The 27,584-nt window shown below is 41.1% G+C and overlaps 1 protein-coding gene across 1 annotated transcript; it reads left to right on the plus strand.

Moving 5' to 3' along the window:
- ZNF318 (zinc finger protein 318) lies at nucleotides 1-27,462 on the plus strand. The gene is made up of 12 exons (XM_041404494.1): nucleotides 1-117; nucleotides 174-245; nucleotides 442-705; nucleotides 5,723-5,868; nucleotides 11,342-11,972; nucleotides 13,156-14,580; nucleotides 17,071-17,170; nucleotides 17,923-18,209; nucleotides 21,400-21,603; nucleotides 22,073-22,172; nucleotides 23,142-23,260; nucleotides 23,657-27,462. Exons 1-12 carry the CDS (start codon nucleotides 1-3, stop codon nucleotides 26,393-26,395), a joined length of 6,204 nt encoding a protein of 2,067 aa, XP_041260428.1. The 3' UTR covers nucleotides 26,396-27,462.
- Nucleotides 27,463-27,584: the final 122 nt, after the last annotated feature.

The raw sequence follows: 27,584 nt of genomic DNA on the forward strand, positions 1-27,584 counted from the left end.
ATGTTTCTGGAGACAGCCCCCAGAACCACGGAAGACAAGCGTTCCAGCCGTGGCACGGGAGTCCAAGCTGTCCCGGGCTCTGTCCCGCAGGAAGCGCGCTCGGTGGCCGGCGCTCAGGTAGGAGGGAGGAGGCGGGAAGCCATTTCCTACCCTGCCGTCCCTGCTGCCGGCAGCCCAGAGCACGGAAAGTGGTTCAGGAGCTTCCTGAGCTGGAGGCTCAGCCTCGGCCCCGCCTGATCGATCAGGCAAGGATCGCTTTCGAACACGCTTCTGCTTGAAGGCAACACCACCTGCACCGACCATCTCCACGGCACAGTGCGTGCGTGCAGGGGAGGGAACAAAAACCAACAAAAGCAAGCCAACGAACAGCCAAAAAAAAAAACAAAACCCAGACAACAGAAAACCACCAAAGCCTAGCGTGCGCCAGTCACGGCCGTTGAGGTCCGAAGCGCGGAGAGAGGCAAAGAGGAGCCGCAAGGCCGAACACAGCAGCTCCCGACTGTCACCCCACCGGCGGCCGCCATTTTGTGCGGGCGTCCCCAGGCACCGCCCCGCCACCGCTCCCCATCGGGCCACCGCGGGCCCTGCCGCCGGTCCCCGTCGCCGCACCGCAGCCGGAGGTTGCCGTCGCCGCCGGGAGGAGCGGGGCTCGGCGGGTCCCGGGGCCGCCGGGGCAGCGAGCACGGAGACGGCGGCAGCAGCCGGGTAAATACTGCCGTGCACCGAGGGGCTCGGTGCGGCCCTGCCCCCTCGCCCGGGGGCTGTCAGAACCCCAAACTTGGCGCGGCCAGGTCCTTGCAAAATTACACCGGCCCCGGGCTCTCCCTGTGCGGAGGGAGAGCCGCAATTTCCCTCTGTTCCTCAGAGAGCCAAATGGGGAAAAAAAAATTATTTCCATTTTGAGTGATGTTTTCCCTTTCGTTTCCATTGCATTTTTATTTGTCTTACTGGCTAGAGCCATTTTAGAGAGGGTTCGAAGATGATGCTGTCTTTTCGCTGAGGCAGAGGATGTAATTTTCCTCCATTTAACACATTGGGTTGTGTTAGTGCATAAATATCGTTTAACTTATGATAATACAACTTTTTAGATAGCATGTTGAATGAGTACTTTGAAATCTTCCTGCTGTCACGGCGGGCGTACAAAGAGGGCTGATGCTGATTTATGTCTTTGAGAGGTGTTCTTTGGTAGGCACCGCTTTGTAGTTGGGGCTGTGCACAGGGTGTTCCAGTCTTCTCACTTTGTCTTGGCAAAGTCTGATTTGGGCTTGCGAAGCTGTTTTGGTATCTGTGGTGGATGGCATCTTGGATGCACACACCTTCGTAATAAATCAAAGTGTGAAGACTTTTTTTTTTTTTTTTTTTTGGCGTGAGTGGGATTCGCTGACTTAGGTTTTCTGTTCCTGCTCCTTGGTGCAGTGATTGTTTTGTCTGGTGACTCTGAGCTGTGCTGTGGAGTAAGTTCATGGTGCGTTTGCACTGCCGTGAAGGAAGAGGTTTTCCTGCTGGGGTACTCTAGGCAGTGGTTGTATGGTCACTCAATCCAGAACACATAGAGTCCCAAAGGACGGTATATCCTCGCCTTTCCCAATTGCTTTACAGTATATTCTACCCGCTGCCCTGTGCTCAGCCTGGATTTGTGAGTTGCGGGGTGGGCTGATGTGAGGAAACAATGTAGCTGAAAGTCAGTCCAGCAAAAGTGTGTTGTCTGCTGGCTCGCTGCCTGATGGGACTCCCGAGGGAGAATGGGGATTGCCCTTTCTCCTGGTGATCCAGGTTCTTACCGGATTTCTTTGGAGCTGCAGCCAGTAGAAGAGGTCACGGGTGATTGTAGTGGCATTAAAATTCAGGTATTGGTGTTACTTCTTATTGAAGGGTGAGTTGCCCTGGAGATGCAGGAAGATAATGTTGTCTTGGACTGTTAAGCCAAGCCAGGCTAAGAAACTTGCTTCTGGCCATTTGTGTTCACGTGGTATTTCACCCTTATCTCCATCCTCTTTAGTTTCCTGTATGGTACCTTTGCAAATTGCATTACTCATAATATCCACGATGAAAATAAGTAGTTTTTTAAAATGAAATGATATTCTGTCTGATTCATGTCAGTTTGTGTTGTGGCGTGATGGACAGTTGCATGTTCACAACTGGTGAGTGGAAACCTGGGATACAGGACAGAACTTTCTTAAACTGATTTCACCATCACTCAGTCTCCCATTTCACTGTATCCATGATAGGCTGTGAACCTGTGCTGGCTGTAACAAAACTTTCAGAGCTGACTATTGGTGGTTCAGACGTGGAGAAATTTGATCTAGGAGTTTTGACTATAAGCCTCCTACTCCCTTTTTGACTGGGGGGGGAAAGGCCACCAAAAACATCCACTTTACACTAACATTATTTTTGACAAACGCTGCTCTTCTAGTGTTACTTTGCACCTTCCTGGCTCAAGTTAAATCAGTCATCTCAGCAAATTTTTACAGATTAGTGATTTTTTTCTTGCTTGTTCTAACTTCAGAGAAGAATTGAAAAACTATTTATCCTAGAAATTACGCGTTAGCAGGTTAGCTGATGCTGTACTGATGAGCCAAATGGATTTTTTGTTTATTTACAGGATTACTGCATTTAAGGAAAGCCCTTCTGTAGGAAGCAATTGTCACAATAAGAGATCTTGAGACAATTAAATAGAGTTCTTCAACCTATATTGTGCTGACTGTTGCGTTTGCTAAAGCCCAGTGTAAGTAATTCTTAGAGTGTAACATCCACATTTTTTCCCCTGGAAGCTTTTGTCCCCCAACAGGTGTCTGACTGACAACTGACACTACTTCTTCTTCAAAAGTGATGTTACAAAGCATAAAATATGTATGTAGGTTTGTTTTATTTTTTAAAGTACTGTTTACAAAAGTAGTGTTAATTAGAGAAAGATAAAAGCTGGGATTACGCTGTCATTTTCCAAAGAGTGGCACTAAATGTGATGGAAACAGAGCAGATGCAGATACATTGGGTTATCATGACTGGTTAGGGTAAAGTTTTAATAAAATGTTGGGATTTTATGACTTAAGAACCTCTTTTCTCTTCAGAAGCTTGAGAATATGAAATGTGCAGACATGGGAAGTTAGACAAATATATTAGTAAGTGGGATTTTGGAGCTGTCACTGAAAGGACATGAGTTCAGAAGCCCGAGGAAGAGGAATTTAGGTTGCAAGAAGGAAAGAGGACTTGAAAGAGGGGAATATATGCATAAGGGTGGGAGATGTAATATGTAGAAAGAAGACACTGATGGAATAAGGGCATGGGGTTGAAATGGAGAAAATATTTTTTTTTTGTACAAGTTCCAGGTTATTGTCCCTATCCTAGGTGTGAATTGAGGTATGTAAGCAGCAGCCTTAGAGATTTCTTACTAAATTTTTTTTGTTTCTGGGAGTTGTTTTGGTTTAGTTTTTTTGTTGTTGTTGTGATTTTTTTAAAATTATAATTATTTGTGAGATGGAGTACGTGCATTTCCAGGTTACAGCATTATTGCACATTTTTTTGTGCATAACTGGGATGCTGGCAGTGGAGCCATGTATTGGATGTTGTAAGTAGGGATAGTGTTAGTTTCTTAATAGCTGAGGAAAACTTTGTGGTGATTGGAAGAACAGTGGAGTGACAGCAAAGGTTTGGGGTGAGTACTGAGAAATGTTATTGAGGAGAGGAAGGTCAGGGCTTTACAGTGAGAGATTTTGGCAGACTTTCATTTGTTCTTGCAAGGCTGACACATGCTGCTTTTATTTGTCCCTGCTGACTTGCGTGCTTGTTCTTTTTAAAGGTTTGTTTTAGCTTCTTTGCTTTCTTGTAAGAAAATTGGCTGAGATTAGAGGACTGGAGCATGTGGGGTCAACAGAGGATGGAGAAATGACAAGCAGGTATGCAGCCTGTTCAGTAATATGGCAGTGGTAACTGTGGTTTAGGTGGCAGAACAGGAAGGGAGAAAAATGCAGTGCCATGCACACATAGGTATGACTAGTGGTGGTGTTCAGTGTTCCACATACAAAAACCTTTTAAAAGTGGAACTTCTCCAGTTTAAAAAAAAATATTACAAAATCATGAAGTTCAAATATTTACTGCCATAATGGCTATCTCTGGGCAATTTGTATAGATCGGTCATAAGCAATCCAAACATCCCAATCATTCTGAATGTAAACTATTTCTTTCCTTTGCCCATAGTTTGTTCTGGGATGTAATCATCACTTCTGCGTCTTCAGTGGAGGTGATTGTCATCTGTGTGCCCACAGTCTTGATGACGAGAAGATGGCCTTGAAGATAGTAATTTCTTGAGGCAGCCCTCAAAATTCAGTGTTACAATGGGCCCAAGTCAGGATGTGTTTGTATGAGACACATGCACCTTGAATATGTTGTATCTTAGCCAGGCTGTTGCAGGATCATATTGTGTTGGACAAGACAGTTGGTCTTCAAAAGTAATTAGCATATGTTCTGATAAATGCTGGGATTCAGCATAATGAACAAAACAGAAATCACTAATATGTTACCTTAGAATAAAGCTATGTGCGCAATGGATTCTAGTACAGATTTGTACTGCAAGTGGATTTTGTTAGGTAAACTTGTAAAGGAATTCTTTTGCTTTTCTTGGAGATTATGTACTGTTCCTTTGGTCTCTTGGAGGATGGAGCTGAATCTGCTGCGTGTTCTCAGGGTGGATGTGGACAATTCAGTGCACCTGCTGCTTGCTACTGCCATTTTCAGCAGTAAAAGTGGTGTGCAGTGCATGACTAGTTTGGCAGAACTGAAGCTGGTTCACTGCTTCATGTTAGGCAGAATCTATATTGTGTTGGTTTAAAAAAGCAAATCAAGTATCTCTGTCTTTAGGCAGTCTCACCTGTTTTTTATGGAACTCCCTTAACTCTGATCAGTCCTGTATTCCAGTGCTACATTTTAGAAGAAGGTGAGGCATAACTAGTTAAACATAATTTTGCCAGAGATGGTGTTTTATGTACTGTGTATGTGTATGAAGGAAGGTCTGCAGAGGCAATGAGCTTAGGTCTTCTCTGCTACAGATTTTTCAGAGGCAACTTTATTCAGTTTACTCTGGTTTATCTCTGCCAGCTTTCAATAATGGTAATGGGAATTTTAGACACCTATAGAGGCTTTCTAGTGGCCTTGGTGTTTTTAGTATTGTGTTGCGCTTTTCTGCTGAAAGCAGCATGAGGTGAGGAAAACTGTTAAAAACATCACTGCTAGAAAAATCTTTGTTTACACTGGTTGATGTTGTTATTAAAGTTGTAAAGGGCCAGAAATCCGGACACTTTATTCAGAAATTCCTGGCACTGTTTTTTATGCAATGTATATTTAGCTGCTTCTTCTCTACAAAGAAAGGAGAACAGCAGCAAATTTGGGACTTTGTGACTTTCTCTTTGCTTTTATATCTTCCAAAATGGTGCTTTATGAAATGTCTTATTGAGTTGAAAGTTTCTAGATAATTTAAATATAGAGCATATATACATATATAGGTGTTATTAGCACCTGGGATGAGAAGTTAAATGCAGTCAGTACCCTCCCCTTCCTTTAGTAACTAAATAGAATTGAAGTATTTGGAACAATTGTTCTTCTAGTTTGATTTTGTAATAGATCCATCCCTCCAAGTTGAATTTATTAAGCAGAGCAGAATCACTTTCCTTTCCGTAGCTGAGATTAAAATCCCCTGATTGATGGGCTTGCATCTTTCTTCAATTTACAGAGGCGTTCACCGAGTCTCCGCTCGGAGTCTTCCCTGGAGCACAGTTTGCGGATTACTGTGGGTAATGACCGCTATTGCATTGGCACACCGGAGCGGAGGAGGCTGCCTGATAGACTGGGCTCACCAATTGATAACCTGAGTGACAGGTATGGTCCTCTGCAGGTGGGGATGCACGTGGGTGAAACAGCATGGGAATGGCTCTACTGGATGAGATCAAACATCTCATTAGCCCACTGAATGCCTAGGGAATGGGGGTAAGCGTGTAATGATGCTTCCCAGGAATATTCCCCCAGCCTCTTGCAAGTTGTGGTACAGAGAATTCCTGAATGAAGGTCTCTGTTTAGAGTTACACAGGCAGAGACTTCTTCTCTAATTTTTGTCAGCTGCTTCAAAATCCCATATAAACTAAGCGTGCACATCATATATTGCAGGAGGGAGTGTGATGTCAATCCCTTGGGTGCTTCCTTCCCCTTAAGGGTGGGATGTCACATGGAGAGACTTTATTTGACATTTCACTGCTCCAGCCACCTTCTGTTTCTGATGAACCTACCTGGTCCTTGCTGAAAGGAAGGTTGTTTAGTATAAAGATAGTGTAAAGCTTCAACTTCCTCATTTATTGGGAGAAGTTGTCTAGTTTCTTGATTTTTGAGACTAGTCTGGAAGAAAACTCTAAAGCACCTTGAAAGAGATTACCGTTTTGACTTTAAAAACCTTGCAGAAGAATGTAGTCAGACAGTCTCATACATTATAAACAAAATGTTAGAATTCTTAGGATCGTTTGACTGAAATTGGAGAGAAACAGTTAATGGAGAGAATTCTTTTGTGTTAAAATATTTCACTGCTGTGAACAGTGAAGTGGAAATATTAGTAGATACAATTAGGAACTCTTTGCCTTCAGTAGGAGAACCAGCATAATCTGGCAAAAGAAAGAAAATCGGAACACTGTGAAAATAATTTTCTTTGTCTTGAATTGCAGAATTAAAGATGGCATAGCTTGTGCCCCAGAGCATTCAGTTCCACTTTCAGGTCAGAGGTAAACATCCAGCACAGGAAAAACCATTACCACTTCCATTTTTGATGCAAATATCATCAACTGTTAAAGAGAGAGAGGGAAGTGAGAAGAAGAAATGAATTTCCTGTCTTTCTCAGGTGTAAAATTAAGTTTCAGCAGGTGTAGAAAACCAAATGAGAGTTTGGTTTTTGGTACTGTCACTTTTATGCCTTTACCTCAGCTCTCCTGGCATCAGTGTTTGATTTGTATAGTTTGTACATGAAATGAGTATGTATGCTCAGGGAGAGTACAGTGGTTGGAAGGAAAAGGAAGTGATATGTTGGGAACTGGCACTTATCTGGCAAATTAGGAACATTTGAGGGCAGGGCATGGTAGTGTTGGTCCCATGCTTCATGTTCTCAGGTGAGATTTTAGATTTAACCTGTTCTGTGGTGCTGATGCATGGTTAGAAGTAACATCAAGTATAGCGCAGTTTATTTAATGTAAGAGTGATTTATTTAAATCACAAAAGTTGACTTCTCTATTACAGAACCCATAGATGTGAAACAGAATGGTAAGAATAGACTCCAGAGAAGGTTTAAAAGTGACAGATGAGTTAGAATGAGAAGAAGATAAAGTGAGACCATGTAGACTTTAATCTTTAAGTGGCTTCCTTGTATTTGTAGTGTAAGTATGCAAGAACTTTGTGTTGTTACATTTGCTTTTTTTTTTTTTTTGTCTAATCTTTGCTGGCTGTACTTTTCTGAGTGATGCCCATTGTCCAGAAGCTTAACGTATGTGACAACCAAGTCACCTGTTAGCTTTTCCTAAATTGTCTAGGTACTACTTCTGAATTCTAAGTTTCCACACTGCTAACTGTTTTATTTGTTTTCAAAAGACATTTGGTGTTGCAGCGTGCTTTTATACTTTGTAATACTTTGTAATAGTTGGATTTTGTACCCCCTTATTCTCCCCAGATGATGTACCCCTTTTTGTACCCCCTTCCTCTACCTGTGTAACCATTCTCCTGTGTTGAGATCATCCCCCAAATCCCCGCCCTGGCTCTCTGTCAGTCACTCAGCATCCCATCCCTTCTATCTAGATCTTTCGGTCAAAGCTGTCGAGTGATTAGCCCGAAGCCAGGGGTCAGCCCCCCAAGGATGATGTTATACGCTATCCCAAATGTCCATCCCCTAAGGCTGTATCCCTGGAGGGTCTTTATTGGTCAGCAAATGTATCTACCCTCGGTTTCCTCCCCCCCTTTAAATGTAACCTCGAGACTCCTTTGTCTTGCTCTGAGCACGGCGCACCCTGAGGAGAGGGGCTCCCTGGGGAGCTCCGAATAAACCTTGGATTGGCCCCCTGTTCAGAGTCGGCCTTTTACCCTCCACCGATGTCTCTAGCGTCTCTTCTGCTGCAAAGGTGACTAGCCTAGCTGCCCTCAGTACCCTCGGGGCACCAGAGAGTGTCCCCCCCGCTTTCGGTCACTTCGGGGCTGCCCCCCCGCTGTTTGCCGACCCGGGGCTGGCCGGGGTTCACTGGGAGGCACCCAGAGAGACGGAGACAATTTGGTTTTTGATTAAGGACACTGTTTATCAAGTATTTTTCATTCATGTATTTTTTCCCTTCTCTGAGAGGCTGCCCTGGTACGGGGACACAGACTTTGTCTATCACTGGGCTATAAAGTGGTCTTTATTGTTACTGCTCGTATCATATTTTTATTTTGCGTGTGGTACATTCTCATTCTAATTTTAAAAAAAAGGCAAAAGAAAAAAGTTTTTTCTGAAGATGTTTTTTCAAATTTTGAAGTAATTGGAGCAAATAATTCTGAACTTAGTTATTCTCAGCTATTTTTGCTAACTACTACTCTACTATGATATTTCAGGCAATCACTTTGACACATTATTCTCTGTAATTTGTAGGGCCTTGAGATGGTAGAGATATTCATTAGCCTATGAAGGAAATAAAATACCAAAGGAGGGAAATCAGGGAGGCTTTTAGAGTCTCCTGCAGCAGTGGATTTTCAGGATACCTGAGGAGACTTTCTAAGGGTGTGTGTTCTAATGCAGGTCTGTCCTAAAACAGAAACATGTTTCTGGGGAAGCTGGTCTGCTGCACATGTCTAAGTAGGCACACTGAATGCTGCTGGGCTGTGTCTTCAAGGTCACCTAAGCAGCTTGTCTCCTGCTTGGACCAATAAGTGTTATTTTGTCTTCCAGAATCTCAATCTGTCAAAGTGAAAAATAAATCTTTTTCTCTCTCCCTGTCTTCCATCTGTTAGGCTCTCAGTATTTTTAAGACATTCTACTACTATCTGAGCTGGCACAAGCTATAGAGAGCATCCCACCAATTCTTTCATCTGAGGTTAATACAAAAGATAGACCAAATTGCTGCAGAGACTTGGTCTGCATTGAGCTGTGCCCTGAAATAGCGTTTTTTGGCATGATATCAAGAGTAACAGTTGGCTGGAATATGAACAGCTCATCTGACTCCCTGTTCATAGACTGTGTACTAAAGTGGAGTCCTGTTGATTGCTGACAGCAGAATACCACTCTTTATTTCTATTTCTGTGTATGTGAATAAACATGCCAAAAAGTAAATTACCTTACACTAGTTGTAGGTCTCTGAAGCATCATGTGTCTGTAGCCTGTGGTCTGTTTTCCGTCTCTGAAACTGCAAATTCCAGTGATTCATGGGTTCTTTGTTGGTGAAGGAATTGGGATGGTCACAGTGGTACTACCTTGTGTCCTCTCTTGAGGTTGCAGTAGCTAGGAGTGGACATCACTGGCTGAAAGCATGCAAACCAGTTAAGAGGGATGTAACTCTGTTGGACTGTATGCACAGAAAACATGTTTCAAAGAATCCTGTAAGGCAGGTAATCATTTTTCCCACAGCTGTATTTAATTTTCAGGTTTTAAATTTGTATTTTAGCTGTTCAAAATGTATTTGGAATGTCTTGCTAGTTTTAGTAGATTTGCTGTTCCTTTCTTTCCAAAGTGTGATTAAAAATTCCTGTGCTTTGTCGCTACAGTCAGTTTGAATTGTAGGTGACGGCTGCAAGACATACATCTAAATCATTTTATTTGCACAAAAATCAGCTGAAGGTATATGGTGAAACACATCTGTTACTCCATCAGATGTGTTCATGCAGCTTGTACAGGTTTAGCAGGCTCTCAGAAAAACGTGCCACTGGGAATAGACATACCTTTATGTAGGTTGTGAAAACAACATTTATTTATGAAATTTACTTTAGCTATTTGTAGATATTTTTGTGCTTTTGGAGGAGGTGGATATGTGTAGTTTGCTGAAAACTGGAAAGATACCATGTAATACAATGGGTACAGGTGCATGCCAGATTTGTTTTATAAGATGTGTTGGACTGATAAAGTATCTAATAAATGCTTTGCGATGATGCAAGGTAAAGTGAAGTTTTTTGTTGATTTTGCTCTTAAATATGCATGTGTAAACTATAAAAATACCCAGGAAAAAAGACCTAGTCTGTGCATCTCTGTTATTCTTTAGTCTGTAGTGAAAAACTGGGGCTGTAATTTATTTGCAGATTTTTTTGAAGATGTCTTCTGGCATGACTTGATTTGTCTCTTCTCAAATCTATGGAGGACCTTTTAGAGTAGGAGGAGGTGATTTTTGTGGATTCAGGCCATTATACATAGTTTATCTCAAATTGATTCACTCATGAAAGAGTCTTCTGTCTCATTGATGTCACTTAGGCAGCACATTTTCTTTCTTGGACAATCTTGCTAGATTTTGAAATATCATTAAGTAAAACCAGCAGCTGGTAACTTTTAAAGTGGTTTGGTTTGTTTCTGCCTTATCTAAAGAAAAGTCCCAGAAAACTTTTTAGGCATCAGGAAAAAAGGCCTTAGTCAAAACAATACCCCTGTTTATAGGTGTCTGTAGGAATTGGTCCAAAAGTAGATACTCCAAGAAGAGAAGCTGGTTATTCTGATGTTGTGACAGTTGCACATCCACTATATGTAATAATGCAGGGGCTGGCACGGAAGAACAGTACCATTACACTTAATCTCCTTAGTTTGTAGATACCAGAAACTGAGCTTCTTTTTAGTTATTGGGTTCATGTGATTAGTGACAGTTCTGTCTGCATATCTGTTGCAGAAGAAAATGTTGGTAGAATTTGTGGTCCTTGTCAACAGCTGAAGATAAAAAGAGGATCTGGTTGCATTTGCCAGTGTGAAACTGAATTATACCTTGAATAATTCATAGGAAATCTGACCTCGGCATCTTACTGGGAGAGGCGAGGAAAGGGATTGTGGTCTGAAATATGATAGTAAGGCTTTTTTAGAACGTGTAGTCTCTCACATTCACAGAAATTAATCCATCCTATCAATTTTTCAAGGCTCTAATTCCTCAGTATGAGTTGAATTGTTCATATCACTGCATTTGCAGGTGACTTCCTAGGACAGGATGTAGAGTACCATTAAAAATAATTCTCCCTCTCTACCCTGCATTTTAAGTACATAAAATGTTGGTTCCCTTTAGTAAGAGAAATGTTATTTTGAAACTGGTTTGGAAATTTCTTACCCTTGAGTAGGAGTAAGACTCTGTTTAATCTGATTCAAGTACCTCTATTCTGTGTTTCTCTCACACAGGGATGATGTGGCTGACGGTCCAATATTCACTAGAGGCCTCACGTGTCCTCGCGGCCTCGAGAGATACCCAGTGCATGAAGATCAGCCTTCCAGTCCCTTCATTCCGAGGCATGACGAGGACTACCGCAACCGAGATGTTCTGCACCGTTCAGAGTACAGTCCACACTATGGCCGTCGGGAGGAGCTGCCTCGTGGAGCTGACAGGGATGGTGACAAGCTCAGGAGATCCCCCTACCCACTGAGGCCAGAGGAGAGGGGACGAGAAATAAAGCGTCCACGGTATGAAAAGGATGAGAAGATGCATGGTGTGAGTGGAGAGCATCAGGGTTTCTCATCAGGAACACGAAACTACCGCAGGCGAAGCCGCAGCCGTAGCAGAAGCCTGAGCCCGTCATACCTGAATGAAGAATTCCGAGAGCTTGACCGTGCAAGGAGGAAAAGAGAAGAAGAAGAGCGCAGTCGAAACTTGAATCATGATATTTCAGGCAGTGGCTACACGATCCCGGGCTTGACTAACACATTACAGACTCCTGAGCCTCGGTATACATACAGGCCTGAAGAAATCCCACCCATGCCCAAAAAATCTATTCTGAAGAAACGAGTAGAGATGGAAGTAGAGTCTGCTGTTCAGGTTGGATCTCTGTGTGTCTGTCTACATGCTTCTACTTCCCAAAACAGTTACTTCGTGATACAGAATGTTAGTTTGATTTCCAAAATAGGAAAGCCAAGTCTTTGTTTCCCTTTCCTTAAGAGGACAGGTATCTTTCTGCAAGGTGGTATAAGTTTGAAATGCATTAGAAACTTTAAATGGTTATGGCATTTAAGCAGGAATCATATATATATGCCTATATATATATATATACACACACACACATCCCTATATATATATACACACCTATAAATAAATGAATAAATAAATAAATAAATATCATCTGAGACAGAATGAAATGTCTTTGTGGAAATTCAGCCCATGACGCAGAGATCTGGGCCAGCTTTCAAAGAAAAGCTGGCTCTCATAGTACCACTGGCAGTCAGGATATTGATTGAAGCTCTTCCCCTGTCTCAGTGTCTCTTTCTTGTTTCTTTATAGACTTAGACAACTGCCTAATGCATCTTCAGTACCTCTGTTTGAAAACAACTTTTAAATTTCCTTATTTTTTCCCTTTAAACTACAGGCTGGGATCAGCGCTATTTAATTTGTTCCAAACCTGTACCAATTGACTCTCAAAATTAGAGCAATGGACAGATAAGTGGCTGTGACTACTGTGATAAACTGACTTTTTGTGTTTTAATACATCACTTTGATTTGCCTGTTTTACTGATCAGTGTTGGTTTGACAGTGACATATTTATCTCAGGAGTGCTCAGATACTGAGCATCCCATTCCATACCTATTGCTGGAAATGCTATTTAATATGGCATTAATTATGAATAGCTGAAGAAGTGACTGAGACTAACCCCAGTGCAGTAGTTTTTATCTGACTTAAGGTATTGAAATCCTATGTGACTATGACTAAACTCAAAGCATATCCAAAATGATGTAACAGGGTTTCAATTTAAAAATTTCAGTTCTTGCAAAAAGTTTGTGAAGTATTATTGTGATTTTGTGTGTTCTCTGAGATAAGCATTCATTGTTGGACATGGCATTCCAGAATCATCAGGCAACTTGGTTTATAATCTTTAGTGTTCTCTTTCAACTGCATATTGTCTCTTCTAACACTTTTATTCAGCTGTGAACTAGGAGAAATGAACACATTCTTTTGTTCTGTGAGGTGCATAGTGCCTTAGAAGTAAATAGTATCTTCTCTCTTTCAGCCCGAGGGCTTTTCAAGCAGTCCAGCCCCCAGCAAGGATCTTCCTCTTCTTTCTAGTCAGTCTTCTTTGCCCCAGAGCAACAACATAGCTCCTTTTGCTTCTGAAGTGGAAAACTTTCTCAAACGGTTTAACAAAGGCTCTCTTGTGGAGGCTTCGGACAAGGAGTTGCATGAAGGTTTGTGTGAGTGGAACCCGCTCTCTGGGCCTCCCAAAGACAATTTGATGTTTGAAGAGAAGTTTGGAAGCTTCTTAAGTCACAAAGAAAAAGTAGAACCCAAGGCAGAGCCCACTGATCGCCATACTGACTTCCTGCTGCCTCATGAGAGGGCCAGTCAGGATGGCAGTGGTTTCTCCCGAATTCTGGGCATGATGGCTGATTCTGTCAGTGCTCAGGAGAAGAGGAGGCGTAGTTTTCCTGACATTGAGGACGAAGAGAAATTTCTTTATGGTGATGAGGATGAAGAGACCAAAATTGAATCTCTCCCCATAGAGAAGCCCCCAGTAAGTTGTGGCAATGAGATAATAATACAGAAAATGAGCCCACCTCCTTCTCCTGCTCCAGCTGTCAAGATGGATCCTTTAGAAGAGCCAAACGCAGAGTATGCAAAGATCCACGACTTACTCAAAACCATTGGACTTGACATTGGTGTTGCTGAAATTGGAAAACTGGCTGTTCGTACCCAGGAACGCCTTCATGGCAAAAAGCTGGCGTCTCGTTCTCCGGATCGCCGCTCTGCGGACACTCGCAGACTGGACGCCTGGGAGCTGCGCCGCAGCCGCAGTGACACCCGTTCTCCTGAGTCAGGCCAGCAGCGCTCAGCGTCACCCCCGGGCTCTTTCCAGCAGCCTAAAGATGCATCCTCTCTTCAGAAATCAGACTATACTAAGGACAACCCGGTGGGACATGAGATAACTGCACATGCACCAGAACAGTGTCTTCCTTCTGTCTCTCTCATTCCTGCAATTCCACCAACTCCTGCTAGTTTGCCACCTACACCTACTTCTGTTTCCCAATACCAAATTCCCAGCTATTCCCACTACACTGCTGCTCAAATGCCCCAAAACTATGCCCCTCCCACAATGGCTCCTCCAGGATATGATGCATATGGGCACTATATGGCATATGCAGCCCCTGGATGGCCCTTGTATCCCCCTGCCCAGCAGCCTAATCCTACAATATCAGAAGCTCATGGTCTTCTTACCATGGCCATGTCAGCGAACCCCACACGTCCCAATCTCCGGGTGATTGAGACAGTCTCCCTGGGAAAGGATGTCCCTGATGTAAAAAGAGATGGTTCTGTGCTTGTTCAAGTCCCTACCACTCCTTCTCATGCCAAAGCACCCCTTCGTCTGTCATCACACCCTCTGAAAAATACCTCAGAAAGGATGTCGGATGAAAAAAATCGGGCAGCTCAAAAGCAGAAGGTATGTTAGGCATTCTGATACTTCAGAATGTGTTGGATTGCATGATTGGTGGGGTGGAAGCTTTTTCTTTTCAGGTGCACCTTTTTTTTTATGAGTTGCTCCAGTTTAAAAATAGTTTGACCTAGTTTACTTACGTTAAAGATTTCTAAGCATTTGTCTGTATTATTCTCTGACACCTGTAAAAAATGCATTTTAAATCTCCCAAAGTTGTATGCCATTGGCTATGGCAGAACAGATGAAATCAAAAACAAAGTTGAATTTCTTTGAACCAGCCAAAATCTTACAGAGAAAACATATGGTGACCACAGCCTGGCTTTATACTGCTGAGTTCGGTATTGAAATACCTGAAGATATCTGGGGATATGTAAAAATCTGAAGGGACAGTAAAGAAAATTAAATGCTTTTTCTACTGATGTCCAGTGGCAGAACAAGCGGCCACTGAAACACAGGAGGCTCCATCTGGACATGCTATATTGTGCAAAATACCACGCTTATACCTGTATTAGACATTCTTAAATACATACTAAAGGATATCATCATTCACCATCACATACAATCTTCCCTCTACATTTATATTAATTATCTTACAAAAATCACAAAATTAAAAGAATTTAGGGGAGACTGCTACGAGGCTCTGACGCCAGTTCAGGTCATATGTGTTAGTGTTTGCGTCTTCTAATTATCTTGGTCTGTATAATAATTAGAGAGTAGTGGGGAATAATGTATTTTAAAATAGGAAACTGTAGTTACACAACTGTCAAAGAACTGGTTGATTCCCAAAAGTTGTTTGAGTTTTCAGACTGGTGTCCACTTGGTCTTTGTTGTGAAAATAAGGGCACAAATTTATATGGGTTTGAGGGACAATTAAAAATCATCTCGTTCCAGCCCCACTGCCATAGAAAGGACACATTCCTCTAGACCAGATTGCTCAGAGCTCCATCCAACCTAGCCTTGAAGACTTCAGGGCTGAGAGTCCAAAGTCTCTATGGACAACCTCTTTCCATGCCTCAGCATCCACATTGTAAAGAAATGCTTCCTTTATATGTAGTTTAAATCTACCCTCTTTTAGTTTGAAACTGTTGCCACTTTTCCTGTGACTGCAGACCTTGGTAAAATATCTGTACGCATTTTTCTTTCAAACCCCCTTTAGGTATTGAGGCTGCAATATCATCTTTTATTATGAGAGCCTTTTCTTCACTTGTATGAAATGCTACATCAGCAAATAAGTGAGCTTCCACTTCTTGCAGGAATAATTTCTTCAGCTGACACAGCTGAAATTTTGTTCCTAATGAAATTTAATACTTTTGGAAGAGCTCTCTTGGCTAAAGGTGTGTGCTTTTCTTCTGCCCTGACATACCTTGGTAGCTCATCTGTGCATCTTGGTAGAACTTCTGAGGCTTTGTCTGCACTACAGAAATCTTTGTCTAGGGCTTAGTCCTCTGGTATTTTGCTGGGATGGTTTGGAGTATAAAAATTTGGATGTTCCACTTGATGCCCCCATACTGCAGAAAACCCAGAAGGAGAGAATGGTGCTTTAATTATAAAAAAATAGCATACGAAGCCAAAATAATAATAAAAAACCTTCTTAAGTTGTTTAAGATATAGCTTAACTGTGTTGGTGATAAAAAAAATAGCATACAAAGCCAAAATAATAATAAAAAAACCTTCTTAAGTTGTTTAAGATATAGCTTAACTGTGTTGGTAGAACTACTTCAGGAAGGGTTCAGGGATCATGCCAACACTGGCATTGCTGTCGTAGAAGTGATTGTCTAGGGAAGTCAAGATGACTCGTTTGTTAAGGGAGGAGTCTGTAGTAAGCTTTAAGAGCCTTGTGAAGATAAGAAAATTGGGATTTGTGGCTTGAAAAATGAAGCTGGAAAAGAAACTGAAAGAACTTTTCAGGTTTCATTTTACCATGTTGCTTTGTTTCCTTCTGTGAGAGTCAATGAAAACCAGTGAAAAAAGGATTTGTGAGCTCCTCATGCCACAGTTTTTACCTTACTGAACAAGAAACAAATTTCATCCTGATGTTTTATGTCAGATTGAAGCAAAACCTAGCAGCTAAAATGAGCCAGAGTCAAAGCAGGAGGCAAGGTGAAGGGCTGTGTAGGCTGATGGAGCATCCTAGCTGTAGAGATTCTGCATGAGTTTTGAACAGCCATTTGTCATTGATCTTGATTAGCCCTGTAAAAGATAGTCAGCTGAGCCTAAGGGCATTGGGAAGCGCTGCAACAAACAGGGCAGTTTAGAGGAATACACTTCCCAAAAGCAGAAAAAATTGCCTACAAACCGGGTTGAAGCATGACCACACAATACGGTTACTTTCACATACAGAGGGAGAGGTGTGTTTATTGAGTTAAAATACTCAAGAACATTTTGGGAATAACGAGCAGTGTTCTGTGTCTGGAAAACTGAGGTGTTCCTGTTATTCTTGCAAGACTGTTTAACTTGGGAAGAGAAGAAAATCCAGACACCTTCCAATTTATTTAGGTGATAGAAGAGAGAGAAAAACTGAAGACTGATCGAGAAGCACGGCAGAAGAAGCTTTACTATCTCAAGACTGAATTGGACAGGCTTCGTAAACAGCAAGGTAAAGTGCATTACCACCCTCCCAGCCCCTGCTTCTTTTTCCTTCCCCATTGGGATGTGTCACATGTCCTGGTATCTAAAAGGAGGAGGAGAACCAAAATAAGAATAGTCCATAATGTATTTTCATACTCCTGGCAATGCACAACTCTTGAAAAAGCAGTGACCTAGTTACTATATTAAGATCAATTGCATCAAAATTTGAGCAGACAGTTGCTCTTGCATCTTCTTGGCATGATAAGCTAAAGGAATTTTACTTTATGCATTTTAGTGCTTCTTTAGAAGAAGTGAGAAATAGTTACTGAAGATGTTATTGTGCCTTTCAATTTTTCATGAATCTTATCTGGAGATGGAAAAGTCCTCTCTCAAGAGAGCTAATTTTTTGTGTCTTTAAAACTTGTTTGGTCCAAGTAAATACTTAATTCCCTCACCTTCGGAAAATGATACTTTCAGGTTAGAATAGGCAATTTAACTTTTACTTGTTTTGTCACACAGGGAATAGTGATTTTAAATTGATACTCTGGAGGATTGTGGTGCCTCTCTTAGGGTGTGTGTTATGGTAATCCTTATGGAGGCACATCGTGCAGATTTAGTGCTGCTGTACCTGAGAGTCAATTCCGTCTTTACAACTTGATAGTGAAGATTTTGCCATAATATTTTGTATTAGTGTTTTATTTGTTGCTGGAAGTATTGTACAGATCTAAAGTCAGCTTTCCTGTTGCATTTCTGACTCTTCTTCTTCCTTGATTGGCTCAGGTGAGATGTTGAGGAAAAAACGTCGTGAGAAGGATGGACACAAAGACCCCTTGTTGGTTGAGGTGAACAGACTACAAGAGAATATTATGAAGGAGATTGCAGAGCTGCATAAAGAATCTGATGCAGCTGACAAGAAGCAGTCTGAGCTTGACAAAGTAGCACAAATCCTGGGGATTAACATATTTGAAAAACCCCGGAAACCATCTGTGGAAACTAAAGATTCCTCGGAAAAGAACAGCAAGTCAGAAAATGCAAAAGGCGTAGAGAAAACATCTTCCTCCAACAAGGTAAAGTCTTAAAGTTTGTGTGATAATGATTTTAATAAGAGAAGAGGGCACTGGGCAGACAGCCTGTCCCAGACGTTTACTAAAGGATCATTTGATGTCATTTGTTACCACATGTCATACACTGGCTTTGGTGGTGCATGCAGGTGAGAGTCAATGTATCAGTGTATATATAATGTCCCTCAGGTTTTGTGCAGTTCAGCACCACTTACTGTTTTTATCTTGGTATTGCTGAGGTGTTGATTGGATTGACCAGTATCATGAGTGTGTATAGCTTTTTGGTCTCAATACCACGCCAGGAGGACAGACTTTTTTTTTTCCTCTACAAAATTTCTGTCATGGCCTTTCAGACCATGTTTATAGAAGTGTTCATAGCAGCAAAGGTCTCTGAAAGTTGGGAGCATGTTGGTCTTCTCATTGGGTAATGATAGTAAATCACAAGAGTTAAAGATGATGGTCAGCATAAGATGTTTTTTATGTGCACATATTCTCTCTTCAGAAATGTCAGTATGCATCAGTATGGTCTCTCTGGTGTGGTCTGTACTACTCTGGGCTGGATGTACCAGCACAGGCTTACTGCATTCCAGAAGATCGTTTTACTTTGAAAGTAGGATGGATACTGCCATCTGAAAGGTTGTGCTTGTATTCAGGAAATCAATTGTCCTGCTTTTCAGATGTTTATTCAAATATGTAACAGAAATAGCTAATGGGAAATTGTAGATTAATTTTGTGTAGATCTTAGCATATATATTTTTTGCAGAGAGGAAAATATTAGTAGGGTAAGAGGTGTAAGGAAAACTGAAATGGCACCTCATCAGTTTATCTGAAGGGAGGATGTCAAGAGCATGGAGCCAGGTTCTTCTTCTCAGTGATGCTGAGCAATAGGACGAGAGTCAATGGGCAGAAACTGATGCACAGGAAGTTCCAGCTGAATGTGAGGAACAACTTCTTCACTGTGTGGGTGACTGAGCACTGGAACAGATTGCCCAGAGAGGTTGTGGAGTCTTCCTCACTGGCGATATTCCAGTACCATCTGGACACAATCCTGTGCCATGTGCTCTGGGATGACCCTGCTTGAGCATGGAGGTTGGACCAGATGACCCACTGTGGTCCCTTCCAACCTTACACATTTTGTGATTCTGTATTTCCTCCAAAGCCACTCAAATCTGTTTATCCTGTAAAATTTTCCTTATGCTTTATTGTGGTCTGAGAACTCATTAGGTATCTTTAATTTAAAGACTTGCTTTTGCTTTTTTTTTGTTGTTTCTTGAAACATCTGTGAAGTTTACTGTTCACTTACTTTAACAAATTGTTTGCTTCAGTCACCACTTCATAAAACTAAAGTAGGCAAAAATGTTTGTTAAGTCTTACATTGCATTAAGTTATATTTTCTTTTCTTGAGCTATGGCACATGTGAATATACTTCTCATTATTTTAATTTGCATTGTCTGTGTTGTCCAAACCCGTAATGACTTGATCTCCTTTTCATAGTTCCTTATTTTAACATGGAAAATTGTGAGTTCTGGACAGAAACATTTAATATTTTCATACATATGTAGGCACATAGGACACAGCCTTCAGCCTCTAAAATTCACGTTGTAGTTCTGATTAACTTTTTCTCATGAAAAGAAAGATGGTGCTGGCCTTTCAACACTGAGATTGGTTGACTCTGCCAACCTGAGGGCAAAAGCCTTTGCCTTTCTGCTTATTTGCAAGGCACCTTGTAGTCCCTTGCTGCTGACCCTGTTTCTGTGTGTTGTAGTTACGCAGTCAGTGCAGAGGTGAAGCCAGTGTTGCTGTGCTGAACAGACAGATCACCCTGTCTGGGCTCTAAATAGTAGCAAATTATAAAGGCATCTTTGAGCTGGGGTAATGCACAAACTGGAGTTAAGAGTGAGCTGTCACCTGTCTATCTGAGAAGCATTGTCTTTTTAAAGTTTTGATTGAGAGAGTATTTTTATAGATGTATGTCTATAAATAACATAAACATTGATGCTTGTGTGACATTGTGAACATCCTTCCATGCACCTCCTGCAGATCATAAGCTGATCTCATTGTTCAAGAGAACGTCTGCTATGTTCTTGCTGACAGAATACGTGCAAATATTCCTGGGGTCACTTCTTATTCTGCTACCAAGAACTAGATTATATTGGGATATGGATATCTGTGGGGTGCATAGTGGCCTGGCTGTCTCTTCATTCTTTGATTTACAGTGCATGTTGTGGGGGGTGGTGTTAAGGAATTTAATGTAAGGCAGATGTTATTTGACAATTTTGAATCTGCTTAAATAAATTTGTTCAGTGCTGGTAGTGAATAACTTGGAAATCATGCAACCAACTCGAGTCTGCTAAATTAATATGCCGTTCTTTCCAAACTGCCGTGAAAAATGATAATATGATGGACTTTATGCCATTGAAAATGTAACTCAGAAATCAAAATACATTTAGTACTATTGTAATCTAAATAACTAGGGCTCATTCATGGTACATTTCAGATTGTTTTGTATTTGTACAAGTTTAGTTTAGTATTAATTTTGGATAGAGTCCTGAAATGTCTGTATATCAATATATGGCGTCTTTCTGTACAGATCAACGTAAGTGCAAACATCACATGTTTAAATCACAAGATCCTTCACCCTGTATGCTTAGGTAATTAACAAAACACCATCTTTCTTTTATTATTAAACAATAAGTTTTCTGGAGAGTTTAGGAACACTCAAATAATCTGATAAAACTGATGGAGTTAAATACTTTTAGTCACCTGATTTTTCTTCCTTTTCCATTCTGCTTTCACCCAAACTACTTTTACAGTAATTTCTGAATGCCTCTAGGGGAACTATTTGAGGTCTTCTGGGCACTGTTTGGCTAGTATGGTAAATGGGAACTGTTATGTGAAACCAATGAAGTGGGAAGGGTGCATGCCACAGGGAATTTGCTCATTTGGTTCCTTGATTACCTGCAACCATCCAGCCATTACATCTGGGACCCTTATTGGAAACTCTTCACTGCAGCCACGCAGCATCTTAGTCGGCAATACCAGCTCTCTGAAACAGTGGAATTAACCTGGGCGCTGAAAAGCAGGTGATATATTTTTTTTTGTGTGTATGGCTTCTGCTGGAGGCAGGTTCTGAATTCTAGAGCATTTTGTCTGTCCTGCCTTGTCTTAGAGAAGTGTTTCCTTCTGTTCAATTTAGGAATCAAAAACTACTAATGAAAAATCGAGAGGTAGAAGCCCGAAGCCAGCAGAATCCTCTTCACAGTCCTCCAAACATCCTTTCCAGTTGGCCAATATTTATGAATATTATGATGCAGGGAACCACTGGTGCAAAGACTGCAATACCATCTGCGGGACCATGTTTGACTTTTTCACACACATGCATAATAAGAAACACAGACAGGTATGTTGCAGGCTTCCTTCACTAAGTGCATTTCATATTGCTATGAATATTAACACTAAAACATACATCACAGAACTACATTTTACAAGAGAACCTGAAGTAATAACGAACCCAAGAAGTAACTTATCAAATTATTTTCCCCTAATGTTGGACTTGAGCAGTTGTACAGCTACTGGTGTATTCCAAATAGTGTAAATGGGGCCTGTGTTCAGTTTGCTCAGGTTTGCCACTTGTGTTTCACATGTTTACCTGTTCTTTGCGGTCATTTACATTTTACACTTTTCACAGGTTATTTTGTCATTGTAAATTGCAAAGTGGGAGGGAAAAGAAAGGAAAATAAGTTGTAAATATTTGCACGTTGATTTTAATGTTCAGTGTTCTAAAAAGATATTAAAAAGGAAAAAGACAAGTGTACTTGCCTTGCTAGTGTAATATATGAGCCTATATACCTCTGTCACTGTGCAAATAGACCCTGGATCCTTACAACAGACCTTGGGCTTCGAAGACCCAGAGCGAGACCAAACAAGAGTCCATAAAACGCATTGATAAGATAACGGTTCCTGCCAAAGGTATGTTAATTTTTATTAACTTGGCTGTCATCCCTCTTTGCCTTCCAGCACTTTGTCCCACTTGCTCAGAGAAAGGAATTTTCGAAACTTTACCTTGGTGTAGGAGCACGTATAGATACTGTGTTATTAGGAAAAAGGCAAATTATTTTGTTTCTTGACTGTTTTTGTGTAAAAGGTCTTGAAGCAGGACTGTAGAAAAGTGTGGTTTCTTCTCTTTCTAGAGATTAGTTTTTTTATTTTGATTACCAGTTGTCTTTCAGTGTAGTTCTGAAGTAATTTTTGCCAACATATTAGAATTCAGAGCATGACCACAATAGTTGGCAGTATTTGGGTAGATTTTGCACAGTATTCCCACACAGTCTTGTAGCAGACTTTTCCATTCAGTACGTTTTTAGCAGAGGTCTCCCTGAAAATTGACTGATGAGTACTTGTTATAGTGCAGATACAAAGAATCTGAGACAGACATATGGAAGGAGCTGAAACTGAGTTGAAATTTAATATAGGATTTAAAATATGAATGTCTAAAAGGCCTGCCAGTGATCAACTCATTTTATTAATCTGTTACATATTTCTTGTAGTGCCCACTAAAGAAGAATCTGCAGTGTCTTAGATAACTGTTGCAGGTTCTGTAGGCACAAGGATGCAGTCTTGCTGAACTTCAACAAAAATATTTGTGTTCTGTTTATAAACCAGGTATTTTAAGGCTGTAGGAAATGTTAACCTACTTGACTACTCGATTACCTTAATACGATGAAGAGCACTTAAATCTTGAACCATAGTAATAAACTTCTTCACTTTGCATGTTTGTTCCTGGTAGTGGTGGTTCCTATGTAACTGTAAGGAGAGCAGCATTAACTGTTTCAAAAAGAACATTACTGGAGGTTTTGCTGTTGTTCTTTGACCAACTTTGTTAAGAGCTTGGCATTTATTAGGTTTGGTTTCTCTGATAATGTTCTTTGGCCTTTTCAGGCTCTGAGTTTCTGATTCCCATCACTGGATATTATTGCCAGCTCTGTCATGAATTTTTTGGAGATCAGATCTCAGCAGAGCAGCATGTGAAAAGTCATCCCCACAATGAGAAGTATAAGGTTGGTAACTGATGTACTAGGAAAGAGACATTCCCTACCTTATCTTCTGCTTGTTCTGTCTTCCTTGCCTGAAGAATGACATTTAACTCCTTGGAGTACATGTATTTGATTATCTTCACTAAGTTCTACTGAACTAAATAAGTGGAACTTCCCACTACACCAGTACATAGAGATATTTTATCTGCATGAAGCTGAAACGTGTCTACTGTAAAGTGACAGCACTGCTGCAAGCAGTTTATAGTACCTCAGTTTCTTGGTAGGAAAAAGTTCCCCATTCTCTTAGTGTTGAGATGGCACTTACTGAGCAAGTCAAAACTGTCAGAGAGCTGCATTTATTTATTTATTTTTCATGGAAATGAAAAATGGTGGCTAAAATGTTGCTGTTTATTTCCACAGAAATACATAGATGAAAACCCACTGTATGAAGAGAGGAGAAATCTAGACCGTCAGGCTGGATTGGCTGTCGTTCTGGAAACAGAGCGCAGGCGGCAAAACGAGCTGAAACGGAAGCTGGTTGAGAAACAGAAGGAAGAGAAGGATGAGAAAACCCCAAAAATAATAAAGAAGGAGGAAGTAAAAAGCATCCCAGAGTCAGGAGAAGGGAATAATGAAACTCAAGGCAAAACAGATTCTTCTGGGAGAAAAATGGGTATCACGGTAAAGCTAAAGAAGGAAGAGAAGGCAGAGGAGAAGAAAGAAGAAAAGAAAGAGGAATTGAAAAAGGAATCACCAAGCCAGACCTCCTTTGGGAAATTCAGCTGGAAAAAGACTGAGAGAGAGGATAAAACTCCAGGAGCTGTTCCAAAGGAAGAGAATACAGAAGGAAGCAAAGAGGAGAGCAAATGCCAGTCCGTGAAATCCCATATCAAGCCCATTGAAATCAAGCTGTCTGGGAAAACTGTTATTCCACACACTAGCCCATGGATACCAGTTGTTTCCACACCGACACCAACAAAAATTCTCCCCAATCTACCAGTCCCCACCATGATTTTCAGGAAGTCTAATACTGCAACAGTCAGTAAACCACCACCTTTGAACACCTTTTTATCTATAAAATCCTCTGGAACTACCACCAAACCGCTGCCAGTGGTAAAAGAAACAAATGCAGATCTTCTACTGCCTCCAGATATCATATCAAAAGCTTTTGGAGGAGAAGAAGTAATTTTAAAAGGCTCAGAGGATGATTTGAAAGCAGCAGAGAAAAATGAGTCTTCTCAGACTGCAGATAGACTACCTCCACCTCGTCCTCTCCCAGCAGTCCAGCCAGCAGCTGTCATCCCTGCAGATGAAGTAGCTCCAGGTGTGTCTGAAAGTGAACAGACAATGTTGGCAACGCCTGTGAGACCACCACCACCTTCAACTGCTTTCAGTGAACAAGCAAAAAAGATAGAGAAACGAAATTCTTGCTTGGCCACAGCCAATGCTAAAGATCTCTATGATATTTTCTACAGTAGTGGTGGAAAGGGTTCAGCTGACAGCAAGCTTGCAAGTTCTGCGCTTCCAAATGGAGAAAACCCTAACATGACAAAACCTGCAGATTTATCTGCAAATCACAGAACAAATAGTAGCTCATCCTCGTTGAAGGAGGATTCTGAGAATGTGGATTCCTCACAGTGTAATAATCAAGTGACAGGGAGTTTGGTTCCTGTTGAAAATCAGGCTGAAATGAACAAGAAATCACTTCAGTCTCCCCTATCAGAAATGTCAGTCACAGAATTACCAGAAAAAAACCCTGTTTCTGGTATCCAGATGCCTGCAAAAATTGGGCTTGTTGATACAGGAGGTGAAGAGCAGGCAGGCAGTCTGGAATTCTGTGATCTACAGAAAACTGAGATCCAAGAGAAGGTTGGACAGGAAGATGGAAATAAAACTCCAGTTACGAACACAAATGTTCCTGGTACCTTGGAAACAGAGACAAAAGACTGGGAAATAAAAGCAGTAAGGCCTAAGCATAGCCTACATGCAAAGACTTTGTTACCTGAGACACAGGACGAAATTAAAAGTTTGGGAAATTCCCATTTGGTAAAGTTAAATGATAACTGTAGAACTCACTCAGAAACTGATAGTCCAGACTTGCTCTGGAGCACTTCTAGAACTAGTAATGGAAAAGAACAGATAGTCACAACTCATTCTTGTTCTGAAAGTGGTTGGGATCTATCAAATACTCCAAATCCAGAAATAAAATCTGGTTCTAATGAGGTTGATGCTTCAGAATTGACAGAGGGACAGACAGAAACTAAAAGTACTCTATTAGAAGTTCAAGAAAAAGTTCAACCTAAACCTTCAGGCTGTATAGTGTTAGATAACCAAAGCCAGAAGCAGGGAGGTGAACAGTTAGTCAATACCTGCTCGAACACTGCTGAACTCAGATCCAATCTGGAATTAGCAGCTGAAAATGAAAAAAAGTCATTAGGACACACGGGATCTGATGCAAGATTAGATAATTTTCTTTTCAAGATACCATCAGAGGATGTGAAACACATGAAGATTCCCTCCCAGAAAGCAGAGCTTGAGTTGAAAAGCACTGATTTCAATTTGGGAGACAATAAGGTAAAACATGAATGTTTCAGCATCCTTTCAGAAGGACTTTTAAAGGAAAATACAGAAAAAGTCACAAAAGTAGAAACTGTTGCGTCCATTAGGCTGGAGTCCAGTAAACTTAAAAAACTGGGCATTGAAAGAACAGTGAATGAAACAGAGATTACTGATTTTGCTGCATTGACTTCTGGTAGTTGTGAAGATAAAATTTGCACACGGATTTCTCAGAAACCTATGCTGCAACCTGGATCACAGACCTCAAATAGTGACACTGCAGAAGTGGTCATGCCAGTTCTAGAAATGCAGGGCATTTCACCCATGTCTGAGGTCCATGTGAAGGAGAGCAAAGGTGGCACTGTTGAAATGCTGTCACTGAGTTGTGACAGAGGCAGCACACAAAGTCAGGCTTCTGCGTGCATGGAAACTTTAATGCCTGGGCTCAAAGAAACACATGGGAAGGTGGGTGGCTCAGGAGGCAAGGGAATGTGCACCATCCAGAGCAAGAAGACTGAGCAAACAGGAGCTCCTGACAGTAGTTTGGAAGCTACGATGAATTCAGGAATAGCTGAAAGCATAGCAGAAAGCCCAGTGGGTTGAAGTAAACCCAGCCAGTCCCAATATTTGAGGAGCAAGAGCTGGGATTATGTATATGGTTTTTGTTTGTTTTTCTTTTTGTTCCAGCTGAGAGTTTTGGGTGTATTTTGCATTCTGTGGTAGGACTTGACTAAAGTGAAACGTAAGTCATCAGAAGGCAGTCACATACTTTATTCTGTATATAATTAATTGTGTAAAATGTTTTTTCATGTGAATTTTGTTGCCAATTTCTTTTCTACACTCTGCTATTAAAATGGAATCCCGTTTATAATGCGTGCGTCCTCTTTATTTTGGGGGCTTTTATTCTTTGACCATTCCTGGGTGATTTCCAGCTCACCCAGTTTGTGTCAGTAGCACCGTGAGTAGCCCAGCTGCTGAGACAAGCTCAAGAACAGCAGTTTAGAACTGAGGAAATGGAGACTTGCAGAAGACCTTAACTGAAAATTTCTTTGAACTGTACTGCATGGGTTTGTTTACTTTTGTTGTTTGAAATGCAAGAATGTGTTTAGAGTTGATTTTGTTTGTCTGTTTATCTGTCTCTGTGCTTTGTAATTACTGTTGTATTACATCTGTACTTAAGGTGTTTCACTGTATTGTATAAGCACATGTATGGATGCCACATCACTAAGCAAGGGGAGAAAATCTGTCCCGACTGGCTTTTGGAGAAGAAAACTAATCGGTAAGGCTCTGTGGCCTGACACCTGGACCAGACATATTGAGGTCACTTACATGATTTGAAATGGGCTTTTTTTCATTTTATTGTGATCCAGTAACTATTTGTGTTAAATCATTTAGCAGCTGACCAGCTCTGAAGAAGTAGAAGATCAGAACCCTGGTGTCAGGAATTGGACTCGCTTCATGTGATACAGACACATGCATGCCTACCCTGAATGGTCCTTGAGCTATTGAGTGTGATGGTTCTCATTTGTATAGCCTGTTAAAGACTAAAGTATTAAATGTGTTTCCTTGGATAAATATAACATTTTTATTTGTAAATTGTTTAAAAAAATAAACATATGGAGGTCAACAAGGCTTTCTTCTTGGTTTTTTTTCTTTCCTTAACTCACTAAAAGTGTTTTTTTCAATTAGCTTCTGATTCCTGTAGTAGTTGATTAAATTGAAAAACTGTAGAGGATGAAGATACTCAACAGTTAGCCTGCTCAATAAAAACCAGTTTATTCCCAGCTGAAGT

Source organism: Onychostruthus taczanowskii, unplaced genomic scaffold (assembly GCF_017590055.1).
Source record: "Onychostruthus taczanowskii isolate IOZ18803 unplaced genomic scaffold, ASM1759005v1 scaffold21, whole genome shotgun sequence".
Classification (NCBI taxonomy): Eukaryota; Metazoa; Chordata; class Aves; order Passeriformes; family Passeridae; genus Onychostruthus; species Onychostruthus taczanowskii.

Coding starts and splice junctions, on each gene's coding strand:
- ZNF318 (XM_041404494.1), top strand. CDS start 1: ATGTTTCTGGAGACAGCCCCCAGAACCACGGAAGACAAGCGTTCCAGC. Junction 246..441: donor GGCCCCGCCTGATCGATCAG/GCAAGGATCGCT, acceptor ACGGCCGTTGAG/GTCCGAAGCGCGGAGAGAGG. Junction 11,973..13,155: donor AAGTAGAGTCTGCTGTTCAG/GTTGGATCTCTG, acceptor TCTCTCTTTCAG/CCCGAGGGCTTTTCAAGCAG.